The sequence below is a fragment of the Lytechinus pictus genome, chromosome 3 (assembly GCF_037042905.1).
Source record: "Lytechinus pictus isolate F3 Inbred chromosome 3, Lp3.0, whole genome shotgun sequence".
NCBI lineage: Eukaryota > Metazoa > Echinodermata > Echinoidea > Temnopleuroida > Toxopneustidae > Lytechinus > Lytechinus pictus.
In genome coordinates this window covers 18486678-18510592 of record NC_087247.1, presented here as the reverse complement: position 1 = coordinate 18510592, position 23915 = coordinate 18486678, and the positions used below count along the sequence as shown (strand labels likewise).

General features: G+C 36.0%; 1 protein-coding gene across 1 annotated transcript; it reads left to right on the top strand.

Annotated features, from left to right (window-relative positions):
* The first annotated feature begins 2042 nt into the window (after positions 1 to 2042).
* Positions 2043 to 19993, top strand: LOC129257692 (heat shock cognate 71 kDa protein). Its single transcript, XM_064096564.1, has 10 exons — positions 2043 to 2268; positions 9112 to 9320; positions 9644 to 9849; positions 10716 to 10868; positions 11268 to 11545; positions 12297 to 12574; positions 14728 to 14966; positions 15432 to 15594; positions 15963 to 16195; positions 18095 to 19993. Exons 2-10 carry the CDS (start codon positions 9116 to 9118, stop codon positions 18314 to 18316), a joined length of 1977 nt encoding a protein of 658 aa, XP_063952634.1. The 5' UTR covers positions 2043 to 2268; positions 9112 to 9115; the 3' UTR covers positions 18317 to 19993.
* Positions 19994 to 23915: the final 3922 nt, after the last annotated feature.

The window sequence follows — 23915 nt, the reverse complement described above, 5'->3', positions numbered from 1 at the left end:
CTGCACGTGCAGTAGCGGTGTGGAGTGCAGTACTATAGTTTCCCTCTGCGCGAGCAATGAGAAACTACTGATCAGGGATTTATACTATAACAATATAATGGCCAGTTTTTGTATAGCGCATATCACATAACAAATAATTAAGCCGGCAAATAAGTGTTAACTGTATCGATTGTTTTCGGGGCATTTGGGAGAATTGTTCCATAAAACAGGGGCTGCATGAGCAATAACGTTCGTCATATGATTTTGTTGATATTTGAGCCCAGGGGGGCCACTTACATTGACGAGTGGATACCATGCGCGACCAAAAAAAAAAAAACACGTAAAAATAAGGATGTCTTTTTCAAGATAGGGCACTTTACGTACGTAACGTAATAAGGTTGTCAAAAACACTAAAATAATGAAAAAGGTTATCTTTTTCGCTAGGAAAGCTACATGTTTAGGGTCAAATTTGCGAGGGTATAAAAAAGACTTAAATGTTTTATAAAGGATGTACTTTTTGCCCCAAAAGTCAACACTACGTGTTTAGAGTCCAATTTGCGCGAGTTGTAGGAAGTGGGGCCGTACTAAAACCAATGATGTAGGTAAAGGTAAGGGGTAAAGACGTCCGTGACATAACAATTATTATTATTTTTTTTTATTGATATTCATATTCCACAAATTCCCGGGGGGGGGGCACTTCCATTGACGAGTGGATACCATGCACGACCATGGGGTCTCGAAAAGCACCCTAAACAAGTATTTTCCATATTCTGAAAATGCACCCCTTAACAAGTAATGGCGTGTGAAACCCTACCCTTAACAAGTATTGGAAACAAAACGATACTCTTGGCGAGTATACCCTGAATTGAACCCCTAAACAAGTACAAGTATTTTAATAGTTATGTCACGGACGTCGGTCGTCGGTTTTACCTTTACCGGCTACATCATTGGGTTTAGTACGGCCCCACCTACCACACCTCGCGCAAATCGTACTCTAAACACGTAGTGTTGACTGTTGGGGCAAAAAGTACATCCTTTATAAAACATTTTTAATACCCTCGCAAATTTGAACCTAAACACGTACGTAGCTCTCCTAGCGAAATAGATACCCTTTTTTCATTATATTTCAGTGTTTTGGACACCCTTATTACATTACGTACGTAACGTGCCCTATCTTGAAAAAGACATCCTTTTTACGTGTTTTTTTGGTCGCGCATGGTATACCCACTCGTCAATGTAAGTGGCCCCCCGGGCACAAATCATTAAAGTACATTTCGTAACCATTTTCTTGAACCATCAGTGTGTAATATCAGCTAATATATGTGTTAAAATGAAATTTACGTACCGCATGAGTGTGCTCATATAGAATGCAAAACTGTCATCCCTTTCCAAACTCAAAAGAGATTTCTTTTTGCCAAAATAAGAAAAAAATCAATCAAGTTAAGTTATTCAAGTCCATAACAATAACAAGAATAACATGGAAAAAAAAAATCCGATGTTCATATCCGAAGATACGCTTTAGAGAGAAATGAATGATTATTCTTTCTGAAATCATTAATTGATTTCACTTATTAAAAAATTGTAAGAATATGATCATATTACCATGCACTGGTGGGATGGAACACCCTATCAACAAAAGTTGTTTTTCGTCGGGGTCTTTTTATGTTATGTTTAAAAAAATATCATATACATAATCATTTCATTCTTTTTCATCTTGAACCTCCACCCATCTGTTTAAAAGTTCTGGAAAAGAATGTTTTTATTTAATAACAATATACAAAAATTGCGAGGGAAACAAACTGATTGATGGCATACTATAATCATCACTATAATCATCATGATCAAACTTTTCATTTTTTCATCATCATTATTATAAATTTTCTACCCTAAATTATTGGGGGGGGGGGGAATGATAATTAATACAGGCCATCCCCCCACTTGAAATATTGGGGGGGGATATATCCCCCCCACCCCCCCCCCCCCCCCCCCCCCCGTGATCGACACCCATGCTACCAACTACTGTCTATACTGCACGTGCAGACTAAAACCCCTGATAAGGGGTTCGGGGGTATTTTGGAACACTTCGCCCTCCATACTGTCGCGGCCAAGTACAGTACACGTACAGTCACATGGATATGGTATATTCTCAAAATTACATTCTTTTAGCTTCCGCATGGTGTTGGAAAGAGACACACCACCTCCCATGTCAAAGAAACAAGACTAATTTTTTGTACAATTGAAGGCATTTTTTTGTGTTTCCATCAAGACATAGAACAAAGCAGTAACTAAGTAAGTAACGTACATTTCTAATTAAAATTCTATCTCTTTCATTGTTCAAATCCCAAACGCACAGGATTTAGTCATGTTTTTGGCCGCGTGTGTGGATGCATGGATTGGTGGAGCGTTTGTGTTCGATTTCCATTCTTTGACTTTGAGTGCTTTTGTCGCCTGCTTGGTCATGGCCTGGCGATCGTATTGATACTATTGTCTATCGGCTCGTGCCACCCTGACCATGCATGCTTGCTTTGTTCCATTGTCTTCATTACTCTGAATTCAGAAGTCTCTAGCCTGTATCTTCTATTTAACCCGGGCCAGGGAGCTCCGGCCCGGTAGAAATTGGGTTGCAGTAAGCACTCCAATTCCAAATAAAAGGGGAAAAATAAATTATGCACTTACCTTGATTATATCTTTCGTGACACACTAATCCTGATCGTGACATCGAGGCACAAACTGGACCCTAAAAAAAAGGAAAAGTTAGACGTCTCTCTAGCTATGTCGCGTTTTGTTTTCAATTTTGACAGAAGGAGAACGAACGAGACATAACTTCCTTTTTTTGAAGGTATAACTGTTAGTGAGACCACCAAATATCGACCACCTCTTTCAGGGGCCGCGGAACGGTTTTCAAAGTGGGGGGGCTGACCATGCTGAAAATCACAATCATTCATATGGTCATTTTTGTACACGGTTTTGGAAAAAAGTGGGGGGCTGCAGCCCACCCGGTTCCGCGGCCCCTGTCTTTTGAAACCGACCACCTTGCGCGCATTAGAATTATTGCGTAATCCAAACGATACGCGCGGGAGAGTAGGCGCAGCGTCCATAGGAACGGTAAGAATCAATTTTACGAGAGAAAAAGAAGGGGGAAAACAATGAAAAAGGTGAAAATTTAGTAGAATTTATCAAAATTGTTTTGACTAGACCCGAACATTTCATAATTTTTTAGTACAAAATGTGAAATATTATAGAGAACAAAATAGAAGATGATTAATGTTACACCTATTGAATTAATATTTTTAGTTTAATCCAAAGACAAAAGAAAGCTTCAAAATGTTAAAGTGTCCGGACACCCAATCCTAGAACTCGAGATCTAGACTTCTATAGATGTTATAACCTTTTTAATGTAAAGTTAGAGGGTCTAGACCTAGGTCTTTATCAAATATCTGACATCACTTTGCCTCTTGGATAATTTTTTAAGTTAAAATAATGTAGTCTAACTTACACTACAGGTCAAATTCGTCTATAGGCCTATTTAATAGCCTATAGTCTAAACTTAAGCCAAGGCCTAGATCTCTTCTACTATGGCTATTGCCTTGAGAAATATGATATGGATGCTTTTAATAGACTGAATTTGTACATCAGTACCAGTCACAATTCGTTGACTCACTGTTACCTGTTTCGGCCAGAGAACAATAGAATCAGTGTTCTCTGGTTGAAACAGGGAATAGTGATTCAAAGAATGGTGACTGGTACTGTACATGCTTGATTAGAAATTTGGTTTCTCCTACATGTAGGCTGGGACTTACTTGAGGGGCAGATCTAGAATTTTCCAAAGGGGGGGGGGGCACATTTTTATAATGAAAATTTGACAAGCAAAAAAGGGGGGTCCTCACTTTCAAAGGGGGGGGGGGGGGGGAGGGGCAAACTTGGGTAAAATGGCATATTTACATAATTTTTGTCTCACCTGCATAGCAGAGTGAGACTATAGGCGCCGCTTTTCCGACGGCGACGGCGGCGGCGGCGTCAACACCAAATCTTAACCTGAGGTTAAGTTTTTGAAATGACAGCATAACTTAGAAAGTATATGGACCTAGTTCATGAAACTTGGCCATAAGGTTAATCAAGTATTACTGAACATCCTGCCTGAGTTTCATGTCACATGACCAAGGTCAAAGGTCATTTAGGGTCAATGAACTTAGACCATGTTGGGGGAATCAACATCAAAATCTTAACCTAAGGTTAAGTTTTTGAAATGTCATCATAACTTAGAAAGTATATGTACCTAGTTCATGAAACTTATACATAAGGTTAATCAAGTATCACTGAACATCCTGCATGAGTTTCACATCACATGACCAAGGTCAAAGGTCATTTAGGGTCAATGAACTTTGGCCGAATTGGGGGTATCTGTTGAATTACCATCATAACTTTGAAAGTTTATGGATCTGATTCATGAAACTTGGACATAATAGTAATCAAGTATTACTGAACATCCTGTGCAAGTTTCAGGTCACATGATCAAGGTCAAAGGTCATTTAGGGTCAATGAACTTTGGCCAAATTGGGGTATTTGTTGAATTACAGCCATAAATTTGAAAGTGTGTTGGTCTAGTTCATAAAACTTGGACATAATAGTAATCAAGTATCACTGAACACCCTGTGCGAGTTTCAGGTCACATGATCAAGGTCAAAGGTCATGTAAGGTCAAAGAACTTTGGCCGCGTTGGGGGTATTTGTTGAATTGCCATCATATCTCTATAAGTGTATTGGTCTAGTTCATAAAACGTGGAAATAAGAGTAACCAAGTATCACTGAACATCTTGTGCGAGTTATAGTAGTTTTCAAAATCAGCACTGCTGCTATATTGAATCGCGTGATGCAGGTGAGACGGCCAGAGGCATTCCACTTGTTGTTATTATGACTCAAAATGGGGGCACGGGCCGGAGGTCCCCCCCCCCCCCCTGTACAGTATCCTGAAAATTGTTTTAAGAGAAATATTCTTGTATCTTTAGAGTTAAAATAAAATTCATATTCCAAAAATTCTTGTATCTTTTCTTGTAAATTTTCTTGTAACTTTCGCTGAGCGCGTATGATGTCAGAGCTAGAATTATGCGTAAAGTTAAAGGTCAAGTCCACCCCAGAAAAATGTTGATTTGAATAAATAGAGAAAAATCAAACAAGCATTATGCTGAAAATTTCATCAAAATCAGATGTAAAATAAGAAAGTTATGACATTTTAAAATTTCGCTTATTTTTCACAAAACAGTGATATGATAATGCACAACTCAGTGACATGTAAATGAGACAGTCGATGATGTCCCTCACTATTTCTTTTGTTTTTTATTGTTTGAATTATACAATATTTCATTTTTTACAGATTTGACAATAAGGACCAACTTGATTGAACCATATAGTATTAAACAATGCTAATTGCACATGTTCAGGGAGGAATTGTTTCACACTACAACAGGAAGAAAATTGGAATATTTCATATTTCACATAATAAAATACATAAGAAATAGTGAGTGAGTGATGTCATCAGTCTCCTCATTTGCATACCGACAAGGATGTGAATATAACTGTTTTGTGAAATTAATTGAAACTTTTAAAAGGTCATAACTTTCTTATTTTACATCTGATTTTGATGAAATTTTCAGCGTTATTCTTGTTGGATTTTTCTAATTTTATTCGAATCAACTTTTTGTTAGGGTGGACTTGTCCTTTAAAAACAGCGCATAAAATCCCTTTGCGCAAGATAACGTATCGAGATAAAAGGTATCCTGAAAATTCTCTTATCTTTGCGTTCTGTTATCTTCCTTGCAATTTAATACAAGAAAATTTACAAGAGATTATTGTATTTGTAACTTATTGTTGCATGCGATATTTGTCCGTCTGCAATAAGTATTTCTTGCTGCATCTCGCAAGAACATCATGGTTTACAAAAGGAGACTTTCCAAAGACATAGCGACGGATTGGTAGACTTTTCAGCAAATTAAAAATTGGTATTCGAGACGATTAATCTTTTCAGAGAAAATATGTCTTCGAGAAGAGCCACTTGTATTTTCAGCACAGAAGCGCACAAGCATAAGCAACGAGATGCTTCTTTTGGTTGACCTACATTGTAAGCATATAACAAGATTAAGGATTGGTTGATGATAAAATCTTGGGTGTGTCAGTCACAGAGATAAAATAGGGGATGTCCTTACAGAGATAAGACAATTTTCAGAATACCAATTTAAGAGAATTTTAGTGAGCTGTTATCTTTCTGACTTACAAGAAAAGTTAGGACAATTTTCAGAATACCACCCCTAGTTTCTAGATATCTCCAGATTATGTGAACAAGTAAATTTCACTAACATGAGATCTATAGGCTAAGGTATGGGTGTTATTTCTCATTCAATGCAATCAAATCTTTCCTCTGGAAAGTTTGAATAAATATAAGCCTTAAATATTCCCTTTAGTATTGTTTAAGTCTCTAACCCAGAGCTCTAGGAGCCCTTCAAACTCAAAGAAAAATAAAAGAAACTACAATGTTTGAAAGAAGAATGCACGACCTTGGTAGAAACATTATAACTCATTAGGAAAGATAAAAAGAAAATTATACTAGTGCCATTGAGTTATCTCCCAGATACCTATTACATGTGGGCCTACATACCAAGCAAACATGATCTTTGAGTTCTGATCCAGTTACACATAAAGTAAAGTTCATCCCAATAAGAATTTGATTATGCCTTTTCTGCAGGCTCAGACCCTGATTTGAACTTTGATCAGCAATTGTATTATTTGATAATTCTAGTACAAATGTAACTAGTTTCAATTTCAATTTGAAATGTCACATAATGCACAGTTCAATTCAGTCTCTGGCTTTTTGTACTAGCAGTCGGCTTGAAATTTAGAACACTTTGGCCTGTATTCTGAAAGTAGGGTTTAATTCAAACTCTGGTTTAAAGTTATGGTTGAACTATGGATAGCCAATAGTGGCATAAATATAATATATATAAAATATTTCAATGTATCAGCTCATTTTCTCTCAAATCGTTCTTCACTGTTTTGGAAGAATAGAGAAGATAGCTTCTTCACCATTTACAAGTTAAAAAGGAAAATAATAAATATACGAAACATACAATGTAAGGAAGATTTTGACATTTTGGCTTTCAATAATTTCAGCACAAAGTTAGACCATGGTCTAAGTTAAACCTGACTACAGAATAAAGGCCTGTGTTTTGACAAAAAAGGGCTTTTGTCCACAGCTTAGTAGGGGAAGGCGGGGTAAGTTGAGCATAGGGGCAAGTTGAGCCACCACCCCCAGGCCAATAATGAATCAGTCAGACATTGTGGTGGTGTCATGCATTGATGACCCATTACAAAACCCTTAACCCCACCACATTGTTTTCAACTTTGAAACAAATAATACTTTTTTAGAGGGAAAAATACAAATTTCAGCCAAAAAAAGGGTGTGAAATAGATCAGTGCTTTTTACCCACACGTCTTTAAATACAATAAAGAAATAAGAACAATATTGTTAGTCCAGGTATGGATTCTCATTCTTGTCATAGTCTTTTACACGATGGATGCATAAGAATGTGTGGATGTGAAAATATCGCATTAAGTTTGGACTGGGGTAATTTGAGCCATCCAACATGGGGCAAGTTGAGCCATGGTAATTATGGAAATGTATAATAAAAAGACAAACGAACCTTAAAAAGCCATTGATATGCAGGCAGAATGGAGCAAATTCACATGACAGTTCTTTTACTTTTAGAGTATCTTAGTATTTACTAGTATAGAGAATTAGCAAGTGAAAGACTTTAATTAAAAAATTGACATGCCGGTTCTTCCCGCATACATTTTGTACATAGTTTTTGTGGCTCAACTTACCCCAGAAGGTGGCACAACTTACCCCGCAGATGGGGCAAGTTGAGCCATTTGACATCGTTTTCAAAGGTCACAATGACTTTCAGTATGGGGGTAGAAAGTTATATAGGAGAAAAATATTTCCCAAGAATCAAATTTAAAGGCAAGGTACTCAATACTACAATACTATTAGTCATATCAATTCTAACATGCAAAATGCAAAAAGTGTCACAACTTACCCCGCCTTCCCCTACTTATTAGACCATACTTAATGGGAATTTAGCATGGCTTGATAATTTGGGCCTATATATATATATTTCTTTGGTATTGTAAAATACTGACCCTAGTATTTGTTATCACGAAATTCATGTAGATTCAATAAATGATGAAGCTTTTACCGTAAAAATGTCAAAGATTGCAATTTTGCGTCGATGAGGTGGAGTATTATGTTTTATGTTAAAGGAGGAAAATCTGAAACTGAAATATCCTTTAACTTCATTTTCTTCCAATTATGATGAGTGAAAATGAATTTACTTTTTCTAGTAATATCATTTAGGAGGATGTGTATCCTTCAGGATTTAATGTTCAATATATATAACCAACGGTGAAGTAAAAGCTTTGGAAATTTAAAGTCTGTATACCTTTATCATAAGTTATCATAAAAACACAGTAAACTATTTGAACACCTGCCTGCAACCAAAAAATTACTTTTTTTCTTTCTTTGGAGAAACTTAAAAATTTTCCAGGGCTACTTTTTCATTTTCCAGGGCTCTTTTCGCCTGTGTCGATCCCTGAAATTATTTGTTTTTAAATGTTTAAATGATTTGTGTAAAATTATGGTCCTTACACTGCTGCATTGAAAGAATGAAATCAAGGCTACATCATAATATAAGACTTTGAGATAAACGTTGATCACAAATTTCGTATAATGAATTTGAATTGCCATTTGATCACCCTGTGATTCGTAACTTCAGTGTTGTTCTGCCATTTCTGCAATTTATTATTATTTTTTTTTCTTTCTGTAATAAACTGACTAGTGTTGGCTGACAACACTGCAGTGCTGATGCAGTAAAATTGTTAAAAAGTGTACAATTTTTTTTCCTTTTTTATGTTTTGTATGGATTTTTAGAAATCTGCATCTAACGTGTGTCCTAACAACAAAATGTGGATATGTTTGGTCCTGGTATTGGATATTACTGGATTCTATTAGCAAGAGAGAGAGAAAGTTGTTTTATTAGAGGGACTAAATTTGTCTGATTTATTTTGTTCTATCTTCATTTTAAAGAAATATGGCTAAGGCACCAGCAGTCGGAATCGATCTTGGAACAACATACTCGTGTGTTGGAGTATTCCAGCATGGGAAAGTAGAAATCATTGCCAACGACCAAGGAAACAGAACAACTCCAAGCTATGTAGCCTTCACAGATACTGAGCGTCTGATTGGAGATGCAGCAAAGAACCAGACAGCCATGAATCCCAATAACACTGTCTTTGGTAGGTTCAGACTTTTTTTATTTAATGTAAGCAGAGTGGTTTAGATTGATTTTGTCATTGTTTTCAATTTACCTACAGTAACATGAAAATACATGAAAATATATGCGAGTACAAATTTTGGAGCCATTTCAGACGCTTAAAAAGGGGGAAAGGAGTGTATACTTGTGCAAAATATCATATTTTCAATGACATCTGTACATAAAGACATATCATTTGGAATGCTTTGATATTTCAAATGAAGGGATAGTCTGATTTGATGTTTTTTCCTTGATCAAATGAAGTATTTCTTTACAACTAGTTCCAATATTGAATTATTTTCATAGATGCGAAGCGTCTGATTGGGCGTAACTTCAATGACGCTTGTGTGAAGGCAGATATGAAGCACTGGCCATTCACCGTTGTCGAGGAGAGTGGCAGACCTAAAATCAAGATTGAATTCAAGGGAGATACCAAGACCTTCTACGCTGAGGAGATCAGTTCCATGGTGCTTCTGAAGATGAAGGAGACTGCAGAGGCATACTTGGGAAAGGTTTGTTTTTCCTGTAATTCTCTTAGTTTTCTCAGAATTTAGTTATGCACATACAAATCATGGGACTATCCCATAACCCAGTGGGTCACCATCATAGTTAAAGTCCATTTGTTCAGTGCTGAAGGATTCAACTTTTCATTTTCCTGATGACAGTGTTCAGGCTTTACTACAGTACATATTTGTAGGATCGATATTTTAAGCGATTTTTCATATTATTTTCTCTGAGCAAAAATCACTGATTATTTGTTTCATAAAATGCTCCCTAGATGTTGTGACATTTCTGATTTCTCTCAAGGTTTATCTGGGTCTGCCTGGTGACCTAAAGTTTAGCTTAGACTTGGACATTACATATCAATGTTACAAGAATTCATAGTTGGAAAAGGGATCTGTAAACATTTTTTTTAGCACTGTACAGTTTCAAATGAAGATACCCCTAACAAAGTCATTGAAGTTATGAAGTAGCTAATGTTTTTTATATATAAATGGTTTGTAGGTATGCCATTTTTCAGACAAGAGAGTAGGAACTCTAACGTTTTAACATAATTCACTGTGGAAATCACCTTTTCTCCCAAAGTGAAATTCTTGGGTTTTCAGGATTTCAGGGAGGAGAACAGTTTGTTTTACATGAGTTGACCTCACAGATAAGTTTACCTCACAATCACATAAGCAATTCTCAGTAAGTTGACCCCACAGAAGTTACAATTTTGTACCCCAGAAAAAGTTCGTCACAAACCCTTCTCTTTAATCATCCAATAGATTTTTTTTATAATTCATGCAAGTCAAGTTATGTCCAAGTCTAATCACTAGTTTCAGCAGATTCGATTTGCCATTGTTTGACCGTAGATATAATTTTTTTTTCTCTATAGAAAGTAACAGATGCTGTTGTCACAGTACCAGCATACTTCAATGATTCTCAGAGACAGGCAACCAAGGATGCTGGTGTTATCTCTGGGATGAACATCTTACGTATCATCAATGAACCTACTGCAGCTGCTATTGCTTATGGTCTTGACAAAAAGGTATTTGAGATTTCCATTGTGGAGTATATAAACAAGGATTTTGTTTTCATTTATCACAGCCCAAGACTTTTTCATTTCACAGAATTTGCCAGGAACATGTTTGGCCATGAAGGTATTGTATAATATAATTGTTTGTTCATGTTAACATGAGGCATCATGGAAAATTCTGTTTTATAATTTTATGCTATATATGTAGGAAGTAAATCATGGATTGTATTTGTGACCTACATTTTCCTAAGTTTAATGCTTAACTGTTCCTTGTGGAGAGTATTACATAATTTTTTTTAAGAAACACAAATGAGGTCATTGTGATTTTTGGGTTTATATAAAATCAGTGACTTTCTAATTGGATCATAATGTTCTGACTTCTGTGGCTTTGTGCAATACCCTTTTCACTAGGTCGGCGCCGAGCGCAATGTCCTAATCTTTGACCTGGGAGGTGGAACCTTTGACGTGTCAGTGCTCACAATCGAGGAGGGCATCTTTGAAGTGAAGTCAACCTCGGGTGACACCCACTTGGGAGGAGAAGACTTTGACAACCGTATGGTCAATCATTTCATCACAGAATTCAAGAGGAAGCACAAGAAAGATATCACTCCTAACAAGAGGGCTGTTAGGAGACTGAGAACGGCCTGTGAAAGGGCCAAGAGGACACTCTCATCAAGCACACAGGCTAAGTAAGTCCATCCTTGAATCTTGTGTTCTTTATTTTAAAAATTCTTGATTTATTCACGATTAAACTTGATTTTAGGTGTCTTCTGTGAATATTGAAGATGAGATAAATTTGTAAAGTAGATGGTACTCAACAATAGCCTCTTTCAATTTGCCTGCTAGTATTTTATATATATTATCAAAACCACTCTTTCGGACACTGATCTGTGAAATAAAAAACAAAAAGAATCCTAACTTTTCTGGTATGTTTCCAAATAGATAAGGGTAATGGGATTAGGTGGAGGTAAAGTGGCTTACAAAGTAGCATAACCTATTATGATAGTGAAATATGGCACTGAATGTTATGTGATTATCCTTTGAATCTAATCAGCATTGAGACTGATTCACCCTTAAATAGCATCAGTTACTACACCTCAATTACCCAATTTGAGGATCTCGGCTCTGACCTTTTCTGTGGCACCTTAGAGACTGTTGAAAACATTAAATTTTAATATGATTCATTTCGCAAATTTTTGAAAACAAACAATTACAAAGTAGCATAGAAATATTAATATATAAAATAACACTTTAATTTGCCTGGTATGAGGCTGAAAGAAAAGCAATTCTTGAATATAAAGCCACATCCCATGTGGAATATGGATTAAGAGATAAGGACATGAAAATAAAGAGGATTGTGAAGCAGCATTTTGTTTTTGTGATAGTGAAATATCACAATGTGATCTTTATTTTATCTGATTTTCCATTTAATTTAAATAGCATTGAGATCGATTCACTCTTTGAGGGCATCGATTACTACACCTCAATCACCCGTGCCCGATTTGAGGAACTCAACTCTGACCTTTTCCGTGGCACCCTTGAACCCGTGGAAAATGCCCTTCGCGATGCCAAATTGGATAAGGATAAGATCCATGAGATTGTCTTGGTTGGTGGCTCCACCAGGATCCCCAAGATCCAGAAGCTTCTTCAGGATTTCTTCAATGGAAAGGAACTCAACAAGAGCATCAACCCTGATGAAGCTGTTGCTTATGGTGCAGGTTAGTCCAGTCATCTTAATATTCCTTGTGTTTAGACTTCTCTGTGCAGGATTTAGAAATTCTCTCCCCTTTGTTTTTATGTAGGAGAAAAAGTAACACAACAACTCCCCTCAGATACAATTTCCAGCATTGAAAATCCTCCAGAGCACATCTCTCCAGATGCAAGAGGGGTCGGGTCGTTCCTAAAAAAAAAAAGGCTGTGGTAACTTTGCTGTCCACTTGAGATTTGTATGGAATCCATGATTTTGATTGACTTTCAAGCATAGTTTCCACGGTAGTTCCCATTGGAAGGTAAAGTTTACCATAGTAGCAATTTGTAATGCAACAGGGGACTGAGAAGAGTTTCCCCGATGGCAAGTCTCCATGTGGATATCTTTCCCAAATAACAAGTCCTTCCAAAGACAACTTGTTGGTCACCAGGGAAGTTGACCCAGAAACCATGTAAGGACATCCCATCCATTCTGAATTTGGAAGAAAAAAAATGTGATTTTAAAAAACCATTCTCACCTCTTGTTTTGCTATGATTTTCATCATAACCTTACTCCTCATAACCTTACTCCTCTTACTCCGCATAGCAGAGTGAGACTATAGGCGCCGCTTTTCCGATGGCGGCGGCTTCAACACCAAATCTTAACCAAAGGTTAAGTTTTTGAAATGACAGTAGAAAGTATATGGACCTAGTTCATGAAACTTGGACATAAGGTTAATCAAGATTTACTGAACATCCTGCCTGAGTTTCAGGTCACATGACCAAGGTCAAAGGTCATTTAGGGTAAATGAACTTAGACCATGTTGGGGGAATCAACATCAAAACCTTAACCTAAGTTTCAGTTTTTAAAATTTTGTCATAACTTCGAAAGTTTATGGATCTAGTTTGTGAAACTTGGACATAAGAGTAATCAAGTATCCCTGAATATCATGTGCGAGGTTCAGGTCACATGACCAAGGTCAAAGATCATTTAGAGTCAACAAACTGTGGTAATGTTGGGGGTATTTGTGGAATTGTCATCATAACTTTAAGTTTAAGGATCTAGTTTATGAAACTTGGACATTAGAGCAGCAATGTATCCCTGAATACCCTGTGCATGTTTGAGGAACATGGCCAAGGTCAAAGGTCAATGAACTCTGGCCATGTTGGGAGTATGTGTTGAATTGGCATCATAACTTAGAAACTAGAAAGTTTATGGATCTAGCTCATGAAACTTTGACATAAGGGTAATCAAGTATAAATGATTGTATAGCACATGTCTTAGGTCACATGATCATGGTCAAAGGTCATTTTGGGTCAATGGACATAATATTTTATTATCACATAAGTGTTTTCTTCTGTGAATAATTATTCATTACTTCAAAGGCAGCACTGCTGCTATATCGAATTGCGTAATGCAGGCGAGACTGCCAGAGGCGTTCCACTTATTTATGCTGAAACCTTATAAATGAAAGCCAACCATCAATGAAATTATAAACTCAAGTTATCGACTGAATTTCTCTAAGATGACTCATTTTAAAGGTCACCTGATATCGAAAACCCTTGCTTTTCCAATCACATGACTTGAAGCTAGTATTCCGGCTTTTCGGGTTCAAAGGGTTAACTCTTTGCACGCTGAATTAATTTTGGGGGATAATAATTACAACTGTTTGCATGTTATTTTCTTTAATTTGTATTGCACCATTAATACTAATGTCATCCAAGAGCTATTGCCTTTTATTAGCCTATCTTATTTGAAGGTAGGGGAGAAAACTAATTACGATTGTTTAATTTAATTGTACAAATGTGCAAGATTGCAACATCGGCACGCAAAGGGTTAATGGATTTTACTCAAACCTTCACCAGTATTTTTTTTTTCTGTTATTTTTAAAACAAACTTTTCTTCAGGGTGAACTTCCCCTTTAAATGCAGTATGGTGTATTACTTTCCAATTATATCAAATACCAGGTCCCTTTTCTGGGGAAAATTATGGGTTGCACTTACCCTATTTAGCTAATCTTGCATTATACAGGTAGTCTCTCTTTTTAACACCCGTGTAGAGGCCAGCAAATGTAAATTATTACGTGCTGAGTGCTCTATTGGATTTTGAAATCTGGACCTCTTGGTTCACTATCTTTAGAATACACCATTATCACTTGTACCACTTTTCTTCTGTCTGGAATAGCTGTTCAGGCTGCCATCCTATCTGGAGACAAGTCCAGTGAGGTCCAAGACCTCCTCCTCCTGGATGTTGCCCCACTGTCCATGGGTATCGAGACAGCCGGTGGTGTTATGACCCCTCTTATCAAGAGGAATACGACCATCCCAACCAAGCAGACACAAACATTCACAACCTACGCTGACAACCAACCAGGTGTGCTCATCCAAGTCTATGAAGGCGAGCGAACCATGACCAAGAACAATGTAAGTCTCTGGCCTGTATATTGAACATTAGTGTAAATTTTGCTGTGGTATGTGCTAAAATATGGCAAGTCAAAAAAGCCAAACTTTTGTTTACTCTTTCCTATGTTTCTTGTGTTTTTCTTAGATCTTTTCTTTTGAATAAATAGTTGAGAAATAGATTTAGCTATCATTCCTAGATAGTATTTTATTACATGAAGGCCAGTGGTGATGAAAAATCGAAGATATACTTATAAGATTTAGAGAATAATTTAAGCAGGAATTAAAGGATGAAACCATATAAAAATTAATATGCTTTCTCTTTGGCAATGTATATCCATATTGCCTTTGCCAGCATGAACAAATATCAAAGTAATTGGCAGATCCAGTTAGGTTCACAATTACTTTTTCCTTTCAGATCATTTTAATTTTTTTTCAAATCCACTCTAATTGATAACTTTTGTCTCTCTTTTTTCCCTTGTTTTTCAGAACCTCCTTGGAAAGTTTGAGCTGAGTGGTATCCCACCAGCACCTAGGGGAGTCCCCCAGATCGATGTATCCTTTGACATTGATGCCAATGGTATCCTGAATGTATCTGCAGTGGATAAGAGTACTGGCAAAGAGAACAAAATCACCATCACAAATGATAAGGGTATGTCATAGGCAAATGTCTTAATTCAATCAGTCCCAACTATACAAAGCCACCAATATCGTAATTCTTTATACAAGATAAAAACTTGTTGTCTACACCTGAAAGCTTGCCAGTTGGATAATTTGCGTGATAAATGCATGCTTGATCTAGAGAACACATTAAACAGGCATGTTATGTATGCAAACAAAATGTAATGACTGGCTTTCCATATTTAGGGCTGATTGGATTGAAAACTATGTAAGAAGGTAAAAGATGTAGGAGATATATATACATACATTATAAATAATTCTTCTAGAGTTGAAGAACAAAAGTGACATTGATCGCCAAAACGCTATTTCAAACCATTTCTTTATTTCTTTTGTGAGCAGGACGTCTTAGCAAGGAGGAGATTGAAAAGATGGTTGCAGATGCAGAGAAGTACAAGGAGGAAGACGACAAGGAGAGGGACAGGATCTCGGCCAAGAATGCCCTTGAGAGCTATGCTTACAACATGAAGAGCACCATGGAAGATGATAAGATCAAGGACAAGGTTCCAGAAGAAGACAAGACTAAGATCCTTGACAAGTGCAAGGAAGTATTGGATTGGCTGGACTCCAACCAGGTCAGTAGATGTTTTCTGGAGGCAAAATGTTCTGGGTGGTCAGTTAGTCCACCTATTTGCTTTTGCTCTTAACCCTAAAATGGCCGGGGGGGGGTTGAATCAACCCCCCCCTCAACATTTTCTGCGATCATTCCGCCACGCGAATTTCTTTGACTTCGCCACTCGCAGAGTTTATACTTTCAAGTCTTGCGCATCTTTTGGGACCAAATTTACGACGCCCGGGTACACGGTTCCGAAATTACACAACATTTTGTAAGTGCATGTCAGACCCAAAATTGTTCCAAAACGTGATTTTGTGTACAAAGTCGATGCAAATTGAGTTTTCTCATCTTATTCATAAAGATATGATTATTTTTACTTTAAACAGCTGAAAGCAATTGATTTTAGCATAATTATGCTTCAAAAAGGTTGTGCAATAAATCTGGTGAAAAAAACAAAGAAAAACAAAAGGTTGAAAAACAAAGAAATACATAAGAAATTCATAAAACAATAAAATACATAAGAAATTGATTTCCAAACCGAAGTTTTTTTCAATTGCCATTGTTAAGAATGCTACAAAGAATATTTTTACCAAAAATTAGCATTCTAGGAGCTTTATTTAGTGAATTAGAGCAAAAAGTATGATTCATGCATAAATTAGCATAATTAATTCATATCAAATAAAATCTCATTATTTTGGAAAATTTTACCATACAGCCTTGTAGATTACATCGCACACTACCAGCGTGCAAATTTTTGCGGCGCTCGCGCGATCAGCGGCCGAGATCTCAGGGGGGGGGTTGAATCAACCCCCCCCCCCCCCCCCGGCCACAGAACAGCCAAAAAAGCCCGGCCTAGTTAGGGTTAAAGCTGTTTTCAGATCAAATTCAATCTTGATTGGGGGGGGGGGGGTTGCATAACAGGGTAGACAATGATTTTATTACTTTGGGCTTGATAAATAAAAAGAACCATTTTAATGGATCAATCAAACTTGATTCATATATTCATATGCAAGAGATGAAGGACTGATTAGTTTTGGGGTTTACAGAGGTCAAAGTTCATGAATATTCATAAGTTTACTTATTTACCTATCTACACTATTGCTGTCAATGACTGTGTGTACTGTGTCAGACCTGCCAACCAGTACGATTTAGCCGTATTTAGTACGTTTTTGCAACCAAAATACGGCAGTACGTTTTTTCTTTAAAAAATATGTTTAAAAAAAATATATATATATATGTCTCTATTTCATAAAACATACACAAATATGGTTATTAGATCAATGTAATTTCAGGTAACTTGTTTTTTTTTTCAATCATTTTGTAAAAACCAGGGTGAGATATACACAAGTTTCAATGGTTTTTTTTTCATCTGCAAGAGCAGTGCGCATTTTAGCTTGCATGCAGCTTGAGCGCCGTGATGGGCGAGTGCGCCAAGCATTTTATTATGAAATACACTTTTTTGGGGGAAAATACAAAATATTTATCTCACATGGTAAAAATACTGATTTTTTTGTCGAAATACTGATTTTGGGGGATAAGAATACTGAAAATGCAAAATACAACTTGGCAGCTCTGCTGTGTATGTGTTTATGTGTTGAACTTTGTATTCAGGTGCTACCTCCACACACAATTAAACGCACTGTTCTTCTTGATTGATGCTAACAATATACTCACTGATTGGCTGCTGCAAGAACAATGGTTAACTTTAGAAATCCAAGCCAGATTTTCAAGTCTTTGTGACTGAGCACACTTTCGCCCAGGTTTCGTGATTATTCTCCATACAGTCATTCAGCATTTGATATAAACATTGCATAAGACACATGGTCTGTCTATGGGCTTATCAATTCCAGTCCATAGGGGTCATTCTATATAACAGATATATAACATAATGTTTGTGTTCTTTATTTTGAAATCACAGACTGCCGAGAAGGATGAGTTTGAGCACCAACAAAAGGAACTAGAAGGTGTCTGTACACCAATCATCACCAAGATGTACCAAGCTGCTGGCGGTGCTCCTGGTGGTATGCCAGGTGGCATGCCTGGTGGTATGCCTGGTGGTATGCCCGGCGGTATGCCTGGTGGTCCCCCCAGTGGAGACAGCGGAACCGGTGGTGGCCCCACCATCGAGGAGGTTGACTAAAGCCTCAGGCTGGAACTCATAGAAGCATACCAAGCAACAACTCAGTCACAGAATTACTAAAAGCACTCGATGTTATGGATATGGAATAAGATAATTTATATGATCTGAAGCTTATCAAATCGATACTAATGATAGTACCTGATAAATAACTTAGTAAATATTTGTATTCTAATGATGCTAAATTCATATTGGTAAAGCAATTTATTCACTTGTACTCATTGAAATAATGAAATAGATTTTATGCCATTGTCCTTATACTTAAAAAATTGCAATATTTGTCCCATGTAATGCCAATGATAAATTTGCCAAAAGTATAATCACTAGCTGCTGCAAATCTTTTAAAGATATTTTGTCTGAAATAATTTATCAAATAATTTATATTTTGTTCCTTTTGAGCATTTTAATTGCATTTTTGCCTTTAATATACCCATTTTAAACCAAAATATGTACGTAGAAGATTTTTTTTTAATTACTAGAAAGCATTGATTATCTAATTGTAGTACCAGCTTGTTTATTTTTCAAATTTTCCTGTTGATTGCATAAAGTTGATTGCTGGAGAATGGCCTATAGTCTACAAGATATATAATATCTTGGGAATTCATAAATTATAGGATATGTGAAAATAATAATTAACTGTTAATTGTTTTAGAGTCTATAGGTATGGAATTCTCGAGTCTTGATACTCTGCTGTATGGAAGCATTTTCTTATGTCCATGACCTACATGGTGTGTACAAATGAATAAGGAATGCTCTGTATTTGTGTATTTGTCAATGGTTTACTGGTTCATATGGAACAACTGTGGGAATCAAAGCTATTGAGTTAGATTTAGATTTGACTTCACTTTTTTATTGTTTGATCATAGGTGTTTTGAAATGTGTAGTTTGTTCTTAAATCAAATTAAGATTCATTTTACATTTCACTTGTTGTTGTGGAATAGAGATTTTTGTAGATCTTGTTGAAATATGTCTGATTTTTATACCAAAGTAATCTTTGTTTTGATTCTATTCATCTTGCCTATACTAACAAAGTTATGCTCATTAATGTACAATGATGCTGTTTTTAAGGAGACCATTATCTTGGCTTTTTGAAACGATAGACAATCAATAATACTTGGCAAAATAAATGATTCTGGAGAAATAACTATCGAAAGCGATTCAATAGCAATGAATGCTATTATTGATAAGACCATTATCTTGGCCTTTTGAAATGACAATAAAAAATACTTGCAAAAATAAATGATTCTGGAGAAACCACTTTATCAAAAGCATTTCAACCGCAATGAATCCTGTTTTTAACGAAATCATTATTTTTGCCTTTGAAACGATAGACAATCAATAATACAATCATTAATACTTGCCAAAATAAATGATTGAGACACAACTCAAATGCAATTTTAATGTTAAGATTGAAAATTAGGATATCCAAGAAAACCAATATTTACCTATTTATTAATCTTTCAAATGTGAATTGGAAGTATTGTTTGTAATTTACCTTTGAATTCTTATTTTGCTGTTGATGTTTTTTTTTTTGGGGGGGGGGATTTGATCCTGATGTGATATTTTTTGTTGTTGTTACTCTAGAAATATCGTTCCAAATTTTTGTTTAATTTCTCAAATTTGCTGAAATAAGAAAAATCAGTTGTATAAATGTAGCCACTTTATTCTGAAGACTCATAATGAATTGGTGGTATATTTGTCTTTATGTCCTGTGCGTCTTGCATTTGATGTAGACAATAACGCATCTTACGCTGCAGCAACTCGTTAGAACATGTTATGCACTTAGATGTTGCTTGATATGAGGTATGGATACCTCTTGGTTCCATTTAACTATTGTTTAACTTTACTGTGGAGAAAAGTCTAAATAAAGTTCAAACAAATAGGAAAAGAGAAGTGTTTGTCACATCATTGAAGTATGCATGCCAGCTCTCATGGGGAATTTTAAACCGTTTGGATTCCAGTAACACAATAGTGTGGAAGAGATTTATGACCTGCAGACATTATGTAATGTCTCTGGAAATTGCTTTGTAGTAAATTCATTATCTCGACTTTCCCTGGCCCTGCAGTTTCCTTATGGCCAAGCTGAGTTTTAAAAAATTCTTGCTGGTGTACAAAGTTTGCTTTCCTTAAAGAAATCTCTAGTACAGGTATTTCCGGTGCTTTTTACAAAGTCTGGGGTTGGCAAAATAATAATGCACTCCTCATGAAAGCTGATGCCTCTATTGCTTTAACCCTAATAAGACTGAGGTGGGGGGCTGATTCACCCCCCCCCCCCAACATTTTTTGCATTAGATCCGCCGTATAAAGTTCTGTGCAACTTTTAAGACCAAAATTGCGACCCCGGGTACGCGGCTCCGAAATTTTGCAACATTTTGTAAGTAAGTGCAGACCCAAAATTGCTCAAAAACATGAATTTGTGAACAAATCCAAGGCAAATAGTGTTTTTAGCCAAACTTCGTAAATGTATGATTGTTTTTCCTTTTACTGTTTAAAATCAATTAATTTCACCTTGTTTATGGTCAAAATAAAGTCGCCAACAATTTCCAATTAAAAAACAATTTTAAAAAAGGTCGAAAAACAGAAATACATAAGAAATTTTAAAAACAATGAAATATCTTTAAAAATAAACGTTATGTATAAATTTGATCGAATTCCTATAGTACAAAAAATGAGTATTTATGGGCATTATTTAGTTAATTAGAGCAAACTTGATTTTTTTAGCATAAATTTACATAATTAATTAGCAAGATTTTCACAGAATTTGATCTTATAGTTTTATAGATTATTGCCATGGGCAACATGCACCAATTTTCAATGCGATTGATGGCAGAGATCAGAAGGGGGGCTGAATCAGCCCCCCCCCCCCCCCAGTCTTCTTAGGCATTGAAATAGCCCAGTTTATTTAGGGTTAAAGACTTAAAGGGGTACTATGGCTTTAGATATTTAGATATGAATAGATTAAATAAGAAGATAAGTAAACAGGCAAAACACCAACAGATTCAGAATTGAAATTGGATGAAGCTGAACAAATGAAAACTGCATTATTTTGTCAAATTAATTGTGTTCTTTGAATGATTTGGTGCCATCTCTGGATATTCTTTTGTATTACAATCCATGTTATTCAACTATCAAGGTATACTTTCCAAAAAAGGCCTGTGCATTATGAAATAAAAATATCTGAAATCTCAAAAAATCATGATTGCAATCCATGGGGCAATATAAGAGCAACCTGCAAGAGGAAAGAAGATTAACGAAATACTTGTGTATTTCTCCAAATTTAAAGGGATACTCAGGGATGAAAATATTCATACCTTAATAAAAAGAGTAAAATTCACAGAGCAAAGTGCCCAAAATCATGTCTCATTTTGTGTTTATTTTTTTTACCAAAATCTAGCTTGTGCATCTCTTGTTAGCAATCATTTGACATTGTTTTACCAATCGGAATTTTTTTATTATTGAAATGTGATCGCTTAAAAACTTCAATCCCTAAAAGCCACTGACAATTTTTTGGTGACTATTAACCAAAAACGGGGTGCCAATTCACACTAAAAAATCTTATAATAGAAAAAGAAAGTAGCGTCAGTTCATTCATGGCATATTCACGATTATAAATTTAATAAAATTTTCATTGATACTAGGCTGAATTATTTATCATTTTGGGCATTCCATGTATATCCAACCACATATATTTCAAGACTTTCCTGAAATGATTTTTCTCTGATTTTGGGCTTCATATTTGCAATCAGGCAGAAATTCTAATTTGAAGTGGTAATTAATTATCAAAATAATATATATTTAAATATCATTTTGAGAATATCTGTTCAAGCTTTGTCCACTGTTAAAAGGAGGTGTTCAGAGTATAAAAAAAGTCCTAACCTGGCTATCATAAATGTCATGAATTTTATAACCTATGAAACAGACTAGAAATCTGACGTGTCGAAAAGACACAGATGCCCCCGCTTAACGCGACCAGAAATTCATTCAATATGATTGAAGTTAATATCGTGCAGAAACCAATATGCACATAAATTTAGACCTGGGAACTAAAGACCCACCCTTTCCATAATAATCTCTGACAGAAGATACGACAGTCGGGTCATTTGATGTGACCTGACTGTATTTTGGTGTCATCTACCTACACCAAATTTTTTTTTATATCCGTTGAATATTTCATAAGTTATCATGTGGAAACCAATTCGCATATTTAATGAGTATAGACATTGTTTTGCATATAGTTTCAAATCTTGATCAGTCATGCGTGAATGATTGTGAATGATTCAAGATAATGCATATAATCAGACCTTGTCGTGATTATTGAAGCATAGCACACATGCTTCAATGATCATGATATGCCATATTTTCCCCAAGAGATGAGATGCTGTCGTTTGATATAAAATTCTTACTCGTATTTCAATATTGGCAAAAAGAAGCTGCTGAAAACTGCTTATCTAAAAAAAAGAGCCAATGGAGTAAATTAGAGAGTCAAAAGGGGCCTAAGCTTTCGATCCTAGCAGAATCTTCGTCGGAGGCAAAATGACAAACATATAAAGTGGAACAACCATAATATAGACCACAGACATTCAACAGCAACACTAGAAACAAGGAGACAAAAGGGGCATTAGTGAGAAGAGATGACCAATCAGGTTAATGAAGGGGATGAAAGAAAAGGAGTGGGCAGACACAAAGAGAAGTGGGTGTAAGGCCAAAGAAAGACCTCAAGCCAGGAGGGATTAAGATGTGAGGCAGGCAACATCAAACAGGATCTGGAACAAAACAGTGATAGAGGGTATGAGGAAGAGATGAATAACAAGAGAATTAGTGAGAGGTGGGTCAAACGGGTAACAAAGAAAGGCATAATAAACTGGTGCATAAGAGTGGGGAAAACTGATATGGTGCAAAATACATAAGTATGTATGATGGAGTAATAAACAAACTAAGAGAAGTGAGTGTAAAAATAAACCTGTAAGAGTAAAAGTATGTAAATAAATCCAAAAAGGAATGTATATGAAAAGAAAAATATATATATATATATATACAAAGGGTGTAACTGATATAGTAACCCGCTGGGTGTGAGGGAAAAAAAAAAAAAAAAAAAAAAAAAAAAAACAGAAGACTATATATAAAAAAATGGAAGGGAAGCAAATTGCTTGAAAGGGTAAAAACAAATAAAGAAGCTGATGCTGTATGAGAGAGGGGGTGTATTAAGAAAAAAAAAAACATAGTAAACATGAAAATAAGCAAAATAAATAAGAGGTAAGTGAGTGGAGAGAGAAAACAAAAAAATATATAATAATAATAATTATAATATCGTCTGAATAAGGGAAGGAAAATTGGAGCTGAGCTAGTAGGAGATATGGGAGGAAAGTGGAGGCAGAAACTATGATGTAACTAATCTAAAAGAGCTGAGGGGAAAAATTATATGTGTACACAAATGGAAAGTGGATAAATCAGTCGTTTCCCTCTTGAATGTTCAGGCCATGAGGTTGGATGGTGCGAAGTCGTCTCATCCAGAACTTCTCTCTGCTGGTACGGACTGAGTCGGGACGGGTATCTAAAGATTCGATGCCCTGTAGCATCATGTCAGTGATGGAGTGGTTGGGAA